The sequence below is a fragment of the Cebus imitator genome, unplaced genomic scaffold (genome assembly GCF_001604975.1).
Source record: "Cebus imitator isolate Cc_AM_T3 unplaced genomic scaffold, Cebus_imitator-1.0 Scaffold242, whole genome shotgun sequence".
NCBI lineage: Eukaryota > Metazoa > Chordata > Mammalia > Primates > Cebidae > Cebus > Cebus imitator.
Genome location: NW_016107557.1, coordinates 1,861,360 through 1,878,430, shown reverse-complemented (window position 1 = coordinate 1,878,430; position 17,071 = coordinate 1,861,360). Strand labels below are relative to the sequence as shown.

General features: G+C 39.4%; 1 protein-coding gene across 4 annotated transcripts in view; it reads right to left on the bottom strand.

The window, feature by feature from the left end:
* The window catches only part of SPIRE1 (spire type actin nucleation factor 1), a 208,234-nt gene that overhangs the window by 66,260 nt on the left and 124,903 nt on the right, over nucleotides 1-17,071 (bottom strand). For all 4 annotated transcript variants that reach the window (XM_017498461.2, XM_017498460.2, XM_017498459.2 and 1 more), the window contains exon 5: nucleotides 5,526-5,603. In XM_017498461.2, the coding sequence (XP_017353950.1) occupies nucleotides 5,526-5,603 (78 nt within the window). The remainder of the gene's footprint in view (nucleotides 1-5,525; nucleotides 5,604-17,071) is intronic.

Genomic DNA, 17,071 nt, shown 5'->3' with positions numbered 1-17,071 from the left:
TTTTGTATTTTTAGTAGAGACGGGGTTTCACCATGTTGACCGGGATGGTCTCGATCTCTTGACCTCGTGATCCACCCGCCTCGGCCTCCCAAAGTGCTGGGATTACAGGCTTGAGCCACCGCGCCCGGCTTAAAAATATTTTTAAATGATTTGGCTTCTAATCAGCAAAGAAATCCGAACATGGTATTTTAAAACATTTCTGAGTACTATATGATAAAACCATTATAGATAGTATCTGGAAAGAAACCCAAGAAGTAGAATCTAATTGTGACATGATTCTTACTCACATTAAGCATTATCTACACCTAACTTTACCTCATTTATAAAGATAACAGAGGGAAGCCCACAGAATGTACTATACCTCTCCTTCTAGTATTTGGGTGGCCACATCTTTGCCAGTTTTGGCAGGAATAAAAAGTGGTGTTGGTGGTCTGTCCAAAAATGCATCTGTTTGGCATTCCATATCAACTTCTATTATGCGATCAGCAATTTCTTCAAGGTATAATTCTAAGAAGAATATCATATACATTGAGTTTAAAATTCTGGTCTAAGGCTGTTTACGGTAGTTCACGCCCATAATCCCAGCATTTGGGGAGGCTGAGGAGGGTGGATCACTTGAGGCCAGGAGTTTGAGACCAGCCTGGCCGACATGGTGAAACCCCGTCTCTACAAAAAATACAAAAATTAGCTGGGCGTGGTGGTGTGTACCTGTGGTCCCAGCCACTTGGGAGGTTGAGGTGGGAGAATTGCTTGAACCTGGGAGGTGGAGGTTGCATTGAGCCAAGATTATACTGCTGTACTGCAGCCTAGGTGACAGAGTAAGACTGTATCTCAAAGAAAAAATAATTCTGGTCTATTTCAAGCATATATGCGTATTTGGAGTTTTAGCTCAGTATTAGAATGAAAGTGCTCAAATGTGGGGTTTACTTCACATATTGAACTAAGGGTTTTTATATATTTGGAAAAGCATAAATAGAGTCATTCAACACAGCTAGACCCAATAGGACCAGGTAAGCCTCTACAGCTGAGAACAGACAGACAAGTACGAAAATCCTGGCACCTGCCTTAGGAGTTCCTGTGTGGCCCTGGGGAGTGTGCAAAGTGACAGAACAAAAGGACAGACAAGGCTGGTGTGAGAGGCAGAGGACTCAGATGGGAGTGGTTTTATTCCTCTCAAAAGACAAATAAAATGACAAAATAGAACTATACTGCTGTCCTTTCCTGTAAGTCCTGATGAAAAGAACAGTGATTCATGTTGGGCTATGAAAAGTATCCCAGTTTGAGAATAGAATATGTGAAAAGGGCTAAGAGAGAATTTGTTTGGTCCTAAAATTCTTTTATTTCTTTATTTTTTAGAGATAGGCAACCTCTGCTGCCCAGGCTGAGTGCAGTGCTGTGATCATAGCTCAATGCAGCCTTGAAATCCTGGGCACATATGATCCTCCTGCCTTTGCCTACTGAGTAGATGGAAATACAGCATGCACCACCACACTCAACTAATTAAAAATTTTTTTTGTAGTGATGGGGTCTTGGTATGTTGCCTAGCTGGTCTCGAACTCCTGGGCTCAAGTGATCCTCCTGCCTTGCCTCCCAAAGCGCTGGCATTACAGGTGTGAGCCACTGTGCTTGGCCAAAATTCTTTTTTTTTAAAGCCCATTCCACACTTCCAGCCATATCCACTATTATAATAGTAAGTAGTCTGTGTATTTGTTTCTTTTTTTTTTTTTTTTTTTGAGATGGAGTCTTGCTCTTGTCGCCCCAGGCTGGAGTGCAGTGGTGCCATCTTGGCTCACTGCAATTTCCGCCTCCTGGGTTCAAGCGATTCTCCTGCCTCAGTCTCCTGAGTAGGTGGATTACAGGCACCGGTCACCACGCCTGGCTAATTTTTTGAACACCTGACCTCAGGTGATCCACCCATCTCGGCCTCCCAAAGTGCTAGTATTACAGGCATGAGCCACCTCACCCAGCCCACACTTTGTTATATAGTCAGATTTTTGTGTATGATTGTTTGGTTAAAAAATCTTACATATTACTTTTCAGAAATTAAAGAAAGTTACATTTATTATATAAAATAATGGACAACTGTTATCATATGCATTCCTGGAGATTATCATTTATCTCTTATCCCACTAGGGAGATTCTGAAACTAGATTCTGCTACTAAAGACATTCTAATTCTCTCTCAGTTCTTTGCTCTTTTCATTTTAATCTTTCTAAGTAATTCATTTAGTTGTCCTTTGGGGAGGAAGCTGGTGAGCTACGCAAATATAACTCCCTCTGGAGTTAGTGCTTCTCTTGGCAGGGATGACACTAGTTTTCAAATGAAGGTATCTTACAGTAAGAAATTAAATTTTTAGTTTAAGTTTATGCTAGCTGTTTGCTAACTTGTGAACACTAGAAGTTATTTATCTTGTTTCAATGACTGGGAAAACCAATGTAAAATTTATTGGCCAAGACAAAAATCTACCTAGAGCAACACTATCCAAGTATTCTACATAACGGAAAATTGATAATCAAATTTATTCTAAAATGACAAATACCAGCTTTTAAGACACTGTAGGCAAGTATTTTTTGTTTTGTCTTGAATGTTCCAAATATCTTGAAGATATCAATAAATTAAGAATATTGCAAACAAGAAACAACACAAATGACCAGCAACAGATGAGCAGATAGACTACGATATACCCACACAATAGAATATTTCTCAGCAATAAAAAGAAATACACTATGGATACAGACACCACCACGAATGAAATCTCAAAAAAGTTAGGAAGAGTAAAAGAAGCCAAACAAAAAACAGTACCTATCATATGATTACATTTATATAAAATTCTAGAAAGTGTAAACTAATCTATATTGATAGAAAGCTGATAACTAGTTGCCTGGAAACTGGGGAGGCGGGAGACAGGAGGCAAGATTGTAAAAAGGTATGAGGAAACTTTGGGTGTGATTAATAGGCTCATTATTTTGATTGTGGTGATGGTTTCATGTGGGAATATATATATATATATATATATATATATATATATATACACACACATATACACACACACACACACACACACAAAATACATGTCAAAATATATCAAATTATGCATTTTAAATATGTATAGCTTATTGTATAGCCATATCTCAATAAAACAGAAAAGAATGTGCAAACAATTAAAACTTAATATGGGCTGGACGAGGTGGTTCATGACTGTAATCCCAGCACTTTGGGAGGCCGAGGTGGGACGATTACAAAGTCAAGAGATCGAGACCATCCTGGGTAACACAGTGAAATCCGTCTCTACTAAAAATACAAAAAATTAGCCTGGCATGGTGGCACATGCTTGTAGTCCCAGCTACTAAGGAGGCTGAGGCAGGAGAATCGCTTGAACCCGAGGGAGGTGGAGGTTGCAGTGAGCCAAGATCACACCACTGCTCTCCAGTCTGGACAACAGAGTGAGACTCTGTCTCAAAAACAAAAAACAAACTAATAGGGTCAAAAGCAACCCATTCATATCATAATGGCATTATTTATCTAGCATTCTTAACCTATAAAGTCAGAATCCTAAAATATGCGTTCCCTCAAAACCCGGACTTCAACAATCTTTTTTTTTTGAGACGGAGTCTCCCTTTGTTGCCCAGGCTGGATGTAGTGGTATAATCTCAGCTCACCTCAACCTCTGCCTCCTGGGTTCAAGCTCTTCTCTTGCCTCAGCCTCCCGAGTAGCTAGGATTACAGGTGTGTACCACCATGCCCAGCTAATTTTTGTATTTTTCAGTAGAGACGGCTGGCCATGTTGGCCAGGCTGGTCTTGAACTCCTGACCTCAGGTGATCCGCCCACCTCAGCCTCCCAAAGTGCTGGGATTACAGACAAGAGCCACCACACCTGGCCTTGGACTTCCACAACCTAACATTTCACAACATTCACTGTTCTGTCCCCAAGGCTGTAATGCCTACCACTCTAAGTTTTATATGAGGGCAGGGATTTTTGGAGTCACTAGGATTTAGAACTATGCCTGAAAAACCGTAGACAATTGAAGTGTGTCACATGAATAAACCACATTATCTGTTTTGCAAATCTGTCTTCTGTTTTGGACTGAGTTTTATTAGGAGAGAGACCCTATATTGTTTATTCTGCATTCCCAGGGTCCTAACCCAGATACCTGTTCATTAGATAAATAAATGGACAATGCTGTTGGTTTCACACTTAATCCTGAAAACATAGCTTAAGCTTTGATTTATACACAATAATATGTTAAGGCAGGGGTTTGCAACCCCTAGTCCACTGACTGGTACCGGTCTGTGGCCTGTCAGAAACCAGGCCACACAGCAAGTGAGTGGCGGATGAGAAAGCATCATGCCTGAGCTCTGTCTCCTGCAAGATCAGCAGTGGCATTAGACTCTCAAAGGAGCACAAACCTTAATGTGAACTGCACATGTGGGGGATCTAGGTTGTACACTTCTTATGAGAATCTAATGCCTGATGATCTGAGGTGGAACAGTTTCATCTTGAAACCACCCCTCCATCCCCAATCTTTGAAACTGTCTTCCACAAAACCAGTCTCCGATACCAAGAAAGTTGGGGACTGCTGTGTTAAGTTATTAACATAATTAGAAATATTACTATTTTAAAACACTAAAATTCTCAGAGACATTGGAGGTGGTTTTAACAAAACCAGAAAGCTTTTTAAAATGGGAAATAGGTATTTCCTCAAATGTAAGACTAAGCATTCAAATTTATTTATCAAGTCATACTACAGTCCTTAATAAAGAGTATTTTATTTTTTATTTTTTTTGAGACAGGGTCTCATTCTGTTGACCAGCTGGAGTGCAGTGAGGTGTGATTATAGTTCACTGGAGCCTCAACCTCCTGGGCTCAAGTGATCCCCAGGCTTAAGTGATCCTTCTAACCTAGCTCCCCAAGTAGCCGGGACCACAGGCACATGCCACCAGCCCGGCTAATTTTTTTATTATTATTATTTTTAGTAGTGATAGGTCTCACTATGTTGCCCAGGCTGGTCTTGATTTCCTAACCTCCAGCAATCTTCCTGCCTTGGCCTCCCCAAGTGCTGGGATTACAGGTATGAGCCACCATGCCTGGCCAATAACTAGCATTTAAAAAGACATTATACAGGCTGGGCATGGTGGCTCACGCCTATAATCCCAGCACTTTGGGAGGCCAAAGTGGGAGGATCACATGAAGTCAGGAGTTTGAGACCAGCCTGGCCAACATGATAAAACCCCATCTCTACCAAAAATACAAAAATTAGCCAAGTGTGGTGGTGCATGCCTGTAGTTTCAGCTACTTGGGAGGCTGAGGCAGGAGAATTCCTTGAACCCAGGAGGCAGGGAGTTGCAATAAGCCAAAATCTTGCCATTGCACTCCAGCCTGGGCAACAGAACAAGACCCTGTCTCAAAAAAAAAAAAAAAAAAATTAAAATTAAAAAAAAAATATATATATATATATATACACACACACACACATATATGTACTATTTCTTAGTACACAGATCAGAAAGCATATCCAGCTCTTACCCAGTCAGCATTTTTCAGCTCTTCCAGGTCTGTGCTAGATTCATCACTCTTTTCCATTTCTTGAATCTTCTTAAGATTCTACGGTTAAAATGAAACAGGCATAAAAATTTCATTAAGTTACCTTCTCAAATTAAAATTCCTAACACATACCTTCAGATTAAGACATATACCCAAGTGTCACTGAAAGAGATAGTACAGAATCTATTGCTCTGTAAACTCTAGGGCCAATTAAAATAGAACCCTGAGGATGCATTTTACTGATATTGCTCATAATTTCTTCTCAGGCCTTGTGAAAGGAAATGTACTTCCTTTCCTTATTTCCTTAATACTGTTGCTGTGGTTGAACCTTCAGCAACAATATCAATTCAGCTTCTAAGCTATATTGACAATTCCTTCTCCCTCACCACCATCCCTATTTAATCTTAAATATCCATCATTAAATCACATGGATATTACTTCCCACCCCACCAACCCTACTTTTTTTTTTTTTTTAATTACTTAAGTGCTCTTCTTTTCATCTCCACTACAAATCCCTTACTCTAAGAACCATCGTATTTTGCCGGGGCATCTGAAGTGATATCATCCTGGACACTCTCCTCTCCTCATCCCATGGCGGGTCTCTTTCATTGTCTACTTTCATTCTTCCTTCAAATATCAGACATAATAGAATCACCAATTCTTCAGAGAAGCCTTTCCTTCCTCCCTGAATAAGTCAAAATCCTCCTATTTAAAAATCTTATAGCATCATTATACCTCTATAGCTCTTATTAACATTGCAATTTTATACATATTAGTGCCTTCCCTCTAGACTTCATCAGGCAGAACCCCATCTTCAGAGGCCACACAAGCACTAGCACTTGCTGATGCTCAATATATCTTTATCAAGTCATTTAATGAGTAAATTTTAATTGATAAAAATACCTCAAACTGCATCAATTCAATACCTATAACTTTAAGAAAATCTTGATTGCTAAAATATAATCACATATTAATTCTGATTTCACCATTTCTACTCACAATAACTCAACCCTAATATATTTACTTTTTGCTGAGCTATTTGCCTGCCTGCACTTAAAATGAGTTAAAAAAAAAAATTTTCCCTAATCCTCACGCTGATCAAAAGACTCTTTAAATGCACTGTATGAGACCTAGCTTGTTTTATATGAGAATAACAAATACTTAATTTGAAATATTTATTTTTTGAATTTCTTTCTTTCCTCCCCCTCCCTCCCACCTTGTGTTCTCGGGCGCTCGCTCTCACACGCCCCTACCACCTCCCTCACCCCCACCCCTACCACCTCCCTCACCCCCACCTCCCTCCCTCCTTTCGTCCCTCCTTTCTTTCCTTCCTTCGTTCTGACAGGGTCTTGCTCTGTTGTTCAGGCTGGAATGCAGTGATGCAATTACAGCTCACTGTAACCTCGACTTCCTGGGGCTTCAGTAATCCTACCAGCTTAGCCCCCCAAGTAGTTGGAACTACAGGTGAGCACCCCTATGCCTAGCCAATTTTTTGTATCTGTACAGATAGGGTCTCACTACATTGCCTGGGCTGGTGTCGAACTCCTGGGCTTGCAATCCTCCTGCCTCAGCAAAGTACTGGGATTACAGGTTTGAGTCACCACACCTTGCCTCATCTTCTACTATTTCTTCCTACTCCAGCCTTACAGTATTTACACTGGCTGCCACCTTCTTCCTAGAGTGCTTTACATCTCAAATATCCAGACTGAATCACCTCACATCTGTTACACACTTGTGCAAATGTCATCTTCTCAGTGGGGTCTATCTTGACCAAATTCCAAGCCCCATCCTCAGCCACTAGCAATTCCTCTAGTCTACTTCTTTCTCCATAGCTCTTCCTACCTTTTAGTGGTCTATAGGATGTACTTATTTCTTATGTTTACTGTCTACCAATTCCTGCTGGCTTGTAAGCTTTAGGAAAGAAAAAATATATATATTTTTGTATTTTGTTTACTGATGGGATTCACGTATCTCCAGAATAGTGCCTTGCATAGGGCAGTAGGTGCTCAGTAAATACTTCTTAACTAAATAAGATACTTTCAACTATGCATGCTTAAACACTTAAATCTATTTAATAGCACTTATCAAGTCAACTTTAATAAGAGGAAGCTCAATCAGAGGGAGTAAAATTCAGAGAAAAATCCATTTTCTCCTCTAAATTCAGGATCCCCTAGGAAAGTTGGGGAGAGGCATCTTATCTGCCACACAGAAACACATGCTCTGCAGTTTAGGAAAATAAATCTTCGACCCAGGCTCACATTATATTTAAGTGTCTCAGTCAACAGGTGGATAGATAGGTAAAATAAAATAAAAAAGAAAAAGAAATACATTTCTAATACCACACAGATGAAAAGAATTACTTATAGTATTAAACAGGTCAACAATATTCAACCAGCATCAAATGAGCTGGTTTGCAACCTTAGTGCCTGAGAAAATCAAGTATGTATAAATGGACCAGCCTTCTAACCACCCTCCTTTCCTTAGACATAATAGAGCGTGGGGCAGGGCTGACACATGGCCACTTGGAAACCCGTTATTTCTGCCATATTCTCCCTTATCACCCAAAGGCTGATCCCACAGAAGCAATATACTGTTTACCCAGGAGCTCATAAATCATAACATTATGAAAAAAGCTGAAATCATGATGAATAAACTCATCTTTATAAACCTATGCTTTTTTAAAAAAAATTCCAGACCAGATGCAGTGACTCATGCCTACGATCCCAGTACCTGGGGAAGCTGAGGCAGAAGGATTTCTTGAGGCCAGGAGTTGGAGACAGCCTGGGCAACAAGAAAATTCTGGGGTTTTTTTTTTTGGTTTCTCCAAAAAAAAACCCCAAAAAATTAGCTGAGTTTGGTGATGCTTGCCTGTAGTCCCAGCTACTCAGGAGGCTGGGGTGGGAGAATCACTTCATCTGGGACGTTGTGGCTACAGTGAGCTAAGATCACAGCACTGCACTCCAGCCTGGGCAACAGGGAGAAACCCTGTCCATCAAACAAAATAAAATAATAAAATAAAATATTAATAAAACAACAGATAAACACGTCACATTTTCCTGGAATGAACATAATGAAAGCTGCAGTAAGCTGCCCTGTTTCAGGAACAGCGTGTTCTTCCACTAGTGGCTAGAGATGTGTGCTGAAGGCTCGTTCCTTAACCCTCCTCAGGAACTGCCCTGGGCCAAAGGAAGCTGCTTTGTCAAAGTTACATCCTCTCTGGAGTAACCTATATCCAGTCACTGGTCTGTGCGGAAGTACACAGGTCAGGCCTCTTAGCTTCAATTCGGGATATCTCTGAAGAAGCACCCCAGTTTCTGAGCTCCCTGTGGGATCAGCTGAGGCCTCTGCTGCATCTGCATCACAGTTCAACATTTCCATCTGCTCAATCGTGCTTTCCTTATCCCTTATAGGTGTTCCCAAAAGCATGCCCCAATAAAACCTCCTGAATTCAAATTTTACCCCTCAGAATCCCCCCAGGAAATCTTAGGCAAACTTAATCCACAGCATGGAACATTCTAAAAATATTACAACAGACATTTCAGACAAAGCTTATATGAATTTCAAAGGTAAAATCTACCATTTCAAAGATATTTTAACTTGTACTAGATTATATATCCTTCCTTAATTTTATCTAGAAACTCTCCCTGCTCCTTCCTCTGATAAAGATCCTTCTGTTGAGAAATACATCCCATATGGTTTAAGCAGAGCTGACCCAGTACCTCACTTCCTATTTACAAGAGTAAGAACATGACCTAGACCGGCCAGCACAGCCCATCTCCTGACCACTGTGACTGGTTACCAAATGGGTATATGGCTCCAAATCTTCCTCTAAAGCTTTTTTGCCCCAATTAACAGAAAAGATTTGCTGCCAGAGTTGCTAAATTGATGGAGTGTGAGAATAGGGCTGCAGACGGATGGAAGAGTCTGTCCTGGACAGGGGTGGGGAGGAAGGGGAAAGAGCATGCCAGCCCTAACAGCCTTTGAGATTCTAGATACACCTAAAACGAGCTGTACCCTTAGATTTCCCAATTACGTGAGCCAATATATTTCTTCCCTACTCTGCCCATGCTTATTTAAGTGGGTTTCTGTCATTTGCAACTGAAAGCTATGATTTATTATGTCCTCATAGTCTACAAATATGAGTTCATGCTTTTATGTCTTAGGGGTACTCTGGTAGAATAGTGTGAGAAGTGGCAAAATATATTCAATCCAAACTCTTTTGCTCCAGTGCCCACCAAAACAGGGTCTCTTTTCCACCCAACTTTAATTTTTACTATTCTCTGACACATCCTTGACTAAATGTAGTCAGGAGGTATTACTGTTAGGCCTGCTCACATCTCCACCTTTACTGGTGCTATGATCAAATCCCTTACTCTCTGCCACGAAGAAAAACTACCTGTTCTTTGTAACACTGAAGATAATTTGAATGGTCCAAGAATTTCACATTTCTTTGTTTTTTTGAACAATAGCACAAACTGTAGTTCAGATGCTTTCCGGCTATGTGACTTTGGCCAAATTTCTTAATTGCTCTAATCTTGTTTCATTTTCTCATATATTAAAGTACAAATAATAATATCTTTTGGATTATAGAAGAAATATACCAGAAGAATACAGATGAAACATAGCATTCAGACCATATTGAACATTCAGTAGGTATTAATTATTATAAGTCAATGAATATCTATGAGGATTTGATTGTGAATACTTTTACTCCATCACAAAAATGTTTTATTCTAAGTGAATTTGTTTTACAAAATGATACCTCTCCATAGCCTCTTCATCAAATCAAAATCCTGACTCAGCAATCAATGTAAGATAGCTTAGAATCTATAAATACTGTAATCAAACAAGCTTGATCAAATATGTGGCTAGAATGCCCAATTTTTCTAGTTAGCAGCAAAAACAATTTGAAATTATAGATTTTTCTTGTTTCAGATTCAAGCTTCTGTCAATTATATTTTAGCTTCTGAATGAATTTTCTTTTTTTCTTACAGAAATATAGTAACAGATGTCAATCTGTGCTTGAGATATGGTGAGAAAGTACTAACTGGGAGAACCCACATGGCAATTATGCTTCCCATTTCTGACATTACCATTCTAAAGCTGGCAATTAGAACTGCTCTATGCCAACATACATCTTCAGTTCCTGGCAACTTAAAAACCAAAATCTACTCTGTGAATCACAAGTATGTCAAATGCTGAGACAATAATTCTAATTCATTTGTGTAGGTCCAACATCAGCTCACATATAAGTACCCTTTACTAATTAAATCCTTATTTACATATATGTTCACATATTAAAATAATAAATTACTTTTTATGACAGCATTTTAGTGATCACCATTTCCACCATTTAAACTATGTTGTTATTCCTCTACGCCATTTAGAAATTTTTAAGTGTATTATAATTAAATAAGTGTATTATAATGAATATATTTCAAAAATTCCTTGAACAAATTTTAATTAATTTTTGAGACCGAGTCTCACTCTGTTGACCAGGCTGGAGTGCAGTGGTGTGATCACAGCTCACTGCAGCTTCAAGCTCCTGGGCTCAAGCAATCCTCTCACCTCAGCCTCCTGCAGCAGGGACTACAGGCATGTACCACCATGCCTGGCTATTTTCTGTATTTTTAGTAGAGACAGGGTTTTGCCGTGTTGGCCAGGCTGGACTTGAACTACTGGGCTCAGTGGTCCGCCTGACTCGAACTCCCAAAGTGCTGGGATGGTGGCATAAGCCACCACACTGGGCAACAAACCATTTTAATAAGTCAGTTAAAGTATGCTAATGTAGGCCAGGTATGATGGCTCACAACTTTAATCCCAGCACTTTGGGAGGCTGAGGCAGAAGGACTACTTGAGCCCAGGAGTAGGAGGTTGCAGTGAGTTATGACTGCATCAGTGCATTCCAGTCTGGGCAAAAGAGCAAGACTCTGTCTCAAAAAAGAAAAAAAAAAAAAAAGAAGAAAAGAAAAAGAAAGAATAAAACCAACAAATTACTGCCAGGTGCAGTGGTTCACACCCACAGTCCCAGCTACTAGGGTGGCTGAGGTGGGAGGACTGCTTGAGGCTGGGAGACAGATGTTGCAGTGAGCTGAGATTGCACCACTGCACTCCAGCATGGGCGACAGAGCCAGACCCTGTCTCAAAACAAAAACAAAAGCTGAACAGAAACATGAAGAAATTACTTACGTAAGACTATTAAATACATTTCATGACTGACATTATTTCACAATATTGCCTATAATAAATTAAAAAATGAATATCAGCCACACAGACTATGAGCTATGACTTTTTAATTCAGATACATTTTATCTAAAAAGCGGGAAAAAAGATTTTATCATATTTACTAGTCCCAGATATGAAAAAAGATTTTATCATATTTACTAGTCCCAAATTAATATTTCAGAAATTAGGGTACAAAAAACCCAGTAAGGAGTGTAGCAGTTGTTCTGATAAATGGAAATTTCCCATGCAGAGTTAATGGATAAGTACTAAAGAACATAATTTGTATTTGCATCAAGCTTTATGGTGCTTTCTTAAAGATACAATGTGCTTCTCCTCCCCGAGGGGTAGATGATGGCCAGATAACAACTATAGCAATTATGAAAAAAGTCAAGAGCATTTTATTGAATAAAAAATGTAAAATGCTAAGATAAACTATAAATTGATATTCTGTACTACTTAATTTGAATTTACATGGTTCACTACAGAAATAAGAAAAACTACAGATAAACTCATAAAAATAAAAGCAATTCATTTCTAGGTTCTAGGAAAGGAATATCATTCCTCTTTTTTTTTTTGAGATGGAGTCTCACTCTGTTGCCAGACTGGAGTGCATGGCACCACCTTGGCTCACTGCAACCTCTGCCTCCCAGGTTCAAGCAATTCTCCTACCTCAGCCTCTCAAGTAGCTGGGACTACAGGTGTGTGCCACCACACCCAGCTAATTTTTGTATTTTTCGTAGAGGCAGGGTTTCACCATGTTGGCCAGGATGGTCTTGATTTCTTGACCTCATGATCCGCCTGTAGGATGGTCTCAATTTCTTGACCTCGTGATCCACCTGTCTTGGCCTCCCAAAGTGCTCGGATTACAGATGTGAGCCACCACGCCCAACCTTCCTCTATTCTTCCAGTATTTTTGTACATGTTCGTTCTCTCTCTCTCTCTCTCTCTCTCTCTGTGTTTAATGAATGCCTCTGCTCTACATAGCTTGACTGACATTATCTCCCAATACACATCTGCTCTTTCTGTTTGTATACTTATCAGCTCTTCTTCACACCTATAGAAAGGTAGTGATTATAAAAATAAGTATTAAAATATCAGACAATATTTACAAATCATATCACAAAGAGTTATTTTCCTAATAAATACAAATTAATAAGACCATGAGCTCATTAGAAAAATGGGCAAAGGAAATGAACAGGCAACTGACAAATGATTCTCAAGCATATGAAAAGATATCTGATCTCATTTATAATAAAAATACAAATTAAAAGTGTTAAGATACTAATTTCCCTTATCACTCTGAAAACACATTGTCAAGATGTAGGAGAATAGACATCCTCACACATTGCTAAGGACAATGTCAACTAATAAATCTCTATGAAGGACAGTATTGTAATATTTTATAAAAATTATAAATGCACATTTCCTTTGACCCAACAAGTCTACTTCTAGGAATTTACCCTACAGTTATGCTTACACTCAGGAAAAACAGGCTTAAAATTATCCACGACACTACTGTTTATAATAGGAAAAGACTGGAAATTACTTAATAGCTGTCAATATAGGACTGGTTAAATTAATTACAGCATACCCACATGATTGATTATAAAGGCCTACAGATGTAAAAATTATGTACTGATATGATCTCCAAGACATAATTAAATAAAAAAGGAAAGTTTAAAACTGAAAAAAGGAAGCAAATACTGATATGCATTTGTTATGCATAAAATCTCTCTGCAAAGATAAGAAATTAATTACATTTGTTGCCTGTAGAGAGTGCATGGCTAGGAGACAGAAGTAGAAGGGTGCAATTTAATGTAATATTTTTGCACTCCTGGCTTTCAAACCATGTGATTTTGTTTATTGTTGTTGTTGTTAAAAATAAATTTTAAAAGCTTCAGGATCTGAAAGGTGGCAGAGTTCTTCCATGATCTTTCAGTAAAATGTTCTTGTGAAACATTTTAAGAGGGAGAGCAGTGCTAAGAGCAATGACACAGAGAGCGGAGGAAGATTTACTCACTGATGAGAACAGTGCTAGGCATGTTACCAATATTCACAACAAAAATAACAAATCAAACAGAAAAAAGACAGAAGCAAGAACCATGAACATTACAAATGATGAATGATCTCATTAATATGAACACATGGCACACTTACAAAAAGACATCTGGTGGTGGATTTTCTGTCAAAAAGTTATATGGTCATCACAATGGATATAAATCTATTTTAGGTCTAGAAAGAAACTTCCAGACAACTTAAATGCCAGAATTTTATTACTGGAGGTGTTGGCATGAGGTGAGAGAGAGACAAGGAATATGAGAAAGCTGATTAATACACCCTTCAATCTGTGAATGAGACAGATGTCTTAGGGCTTTGTCTTTGGAAGCCTATTCAAGCAGAAAATAAGCTGAAGTCATGTCACAAACAGGAGTCCCAGTGTGAGTTAACGTGCAGTTTGCCCTATGACACAGGTGCATGTGGCTACTGACTTGGTAAGAGATGGAGGGGTGGGAAATACTTACATCTGGTTTTTCAACCAATTTGCAGACTACAAAATGTGGCCATAAGATTTGAAAAACAGACAAAACCATTTCATAGCAGCTTAGTCAATTTAAAAAACATTGTTTTTCCCTCAGCAACAGAAGATACTTTATATACATGTATGCAATTTTTCAGTAAAATATTTTTTAGTTTATTTAAGATAAACTGAGCTCAAGAATTTCATCAAGTTATGATTTCTTGCATGGGGTAACTGAAATAATATACGTACAGGCATACCTCATTTTGCTATATTTCATTTTGTTGTACATAGCAGATACTGGGTTTTTTTGTTTTTTTGAGACACAGTTTCACTCTGTCACCAGGGTGGAGCACTGGTGACAGGGTGGAGTGGCTCATGATCTCGGCTTAATGCAGCCTCTGCCTCCTGGGTTCAAGCCACTCTTGTGTCTCATCCCCCCGAGTAGCTGGGATCATAGGTGCACACCACCACACCTGGCTAATATTATAGTATTCGTAGAGATGGGGTTTTACCATGTCAGCCAGGCTGGTCCCAAACTCCTGACCTCAAGTGATCTGCCTGCCTCAGCCTCCCAAAGTGCTAGGATTACAGACGTGAGCCACTGCATGTCTGGCCGGATACTGTGTTTTTACAAATTGAAGGTTTGCAGCAACCCTGAGTTTAGCAAATCTATCGGTGCCATTTTTCCTAGAGCATGTGCTCACTTTGTGTCTTTCTGTCACATTTTGGTAATTCTCACAAATTTTCATATTTTTTATTATTAATTCTGTTACGGTTTCTTGTCTGCCACAATGTAAGACAGGACTTTGCTTCTCCTTTGCCTTCTGTTATGATCTGAGGCCTCCCCAGCCATGTGGAACTGCATCAGAAATTGTCAACTTTAAGAAGAATCAAAGAGAAACAGAGAAATTCATGACAAAAGCAAAAGGAACACGTGTAAGACTGAAGTCCTTGTAAGCTCCCAGTGAAAGTGCGGAGGTTGAGTGGACACTGCATTTCTAGACGGATTTTTATTGCCTACAGACCAGGAGATTCCCAGGTGGAGGAACCCCACGGGTCGCCAGCGCAGCTGGTTTGGCCGGCACCGCAAACGGTGCCCCGGGGCAGTGGTTCTCCGTACAAAATACACGGGCCCAGGCACCATTTTAGCTGGCGGTTGGAGCTACAAGGCAGAGTCGCCCATTCATCTAATTAAAAAGGTGACTGAAACAGGGAGCCAGGCCAGGAGATTCCTGGGCAAAAAAATGCCGTGAATCTCAGTGCCGCTGTTTCAGCCGGCACAGTGGGCTGCCCCACAGGAAATCACATAGATCCCATTGCCTTTTCAACAGGCGACTAGAACACCTCAAAATAATAAAAGCTATTTACGACAAACCCACAGCCAATATCATACTGAATGGGCAAAAACTGGAAGCATTCCCTTTGAAATCTGGCGATAGACAAGGATGCCCTCTCTCACCACTCCTATTCAATATAGTATTGGAAGTTCTAGCCAGAGCAATCAGGCAAGAAAAAGAAATAAAGAATATTCAATTAGGAAAGGAGGAAGTTAAATTATCTCTATTTGCAGATGACATGATTGTATATTTAGAAGACCCCATCATCTTAGCCCAAAATCTCCTTAAACTGATAAGCAACTTCAGCAAAGTCTCAGGATACAAAATCAATGTGCAAAAACCACACACTTTCCTATACAGCAATAACAGACTTAAAGAGAGGCAAATCAAGAACAAACTGCCATTCACAATTGCTACAAAGAGAATAAAACACCTAGGAATACAACTAACAAGGGACGTAAAGGACCTCTTCAAGGAGAACTACAAACCACTGCTCAAGGAAATAAGAGAGAATACAAACAGATGGAAAAGCATTCCATGCTCATGGTTAGGAAGAATCAATATTGTGAAAATGGCCATACTGCCCAAAGTAATTTAGAGATTTATTCAACACTATCCCCATCAAGCTAACTATGACCCTTTTCACAGAACTGGAAAAAACACCTTAAAGTTCATATGGAACCAACGGAGAATCCGCATAGCCACATCAACTCTAAGCAAAAAGAACAAAGCTGGAGGTATCATGCTACCTGACTTCAAACTATATTACAGGGCTACGGTAATCAAAACAGCACGGTGCTGCTACCAAAACAGAGATATAGACCAATGGAACAGAACAGAGGCGTCGAAGGCAATGCCACATATCTACAATCATCTGATTTTTGACAAACCTGACAAAAACAAGTAATGGGGAAAGGATTCCCTGTTTAATAAATGGTGTTGGGAAACTGGCTAGCCATATGCAGAAAGCAGAAACTGGATCCCTTCCTGACACCTTACACTAAAATTAACTCCAGAGGAATTAAAGACTTAAACATAAGACCCAACACCATAAAAACCCTAGAAGAAAACCTAGGCAAAACCATTCAGGACATAGCCATAGGCAAGAACTTCATGACCAAATACCAAAAGCATTGGCAACAAAAGCCAAAATAGACAAATGAGATCTAATTAATGTCCAGAGCTTCTGCACAGCAAAAGAATCATTAGAATGAACCAGCAACCAACAGAATAAAAAAAATTTTTGTAATCTACCCATCTGACAAAGGACTAATATCCAAAATCAACAAGAACTAAAGCAGATTTACAAGAAAAAACAAACCCATTCAAAATTGGGTGAAGGATATTAAGAGACACTTTTCAAAAGAAGACATTTATGAGGCCAACAAACATATGAAAAAATGCTCATCATCACTGGTCATTAGAGAAATGCAAATCAAAACCAC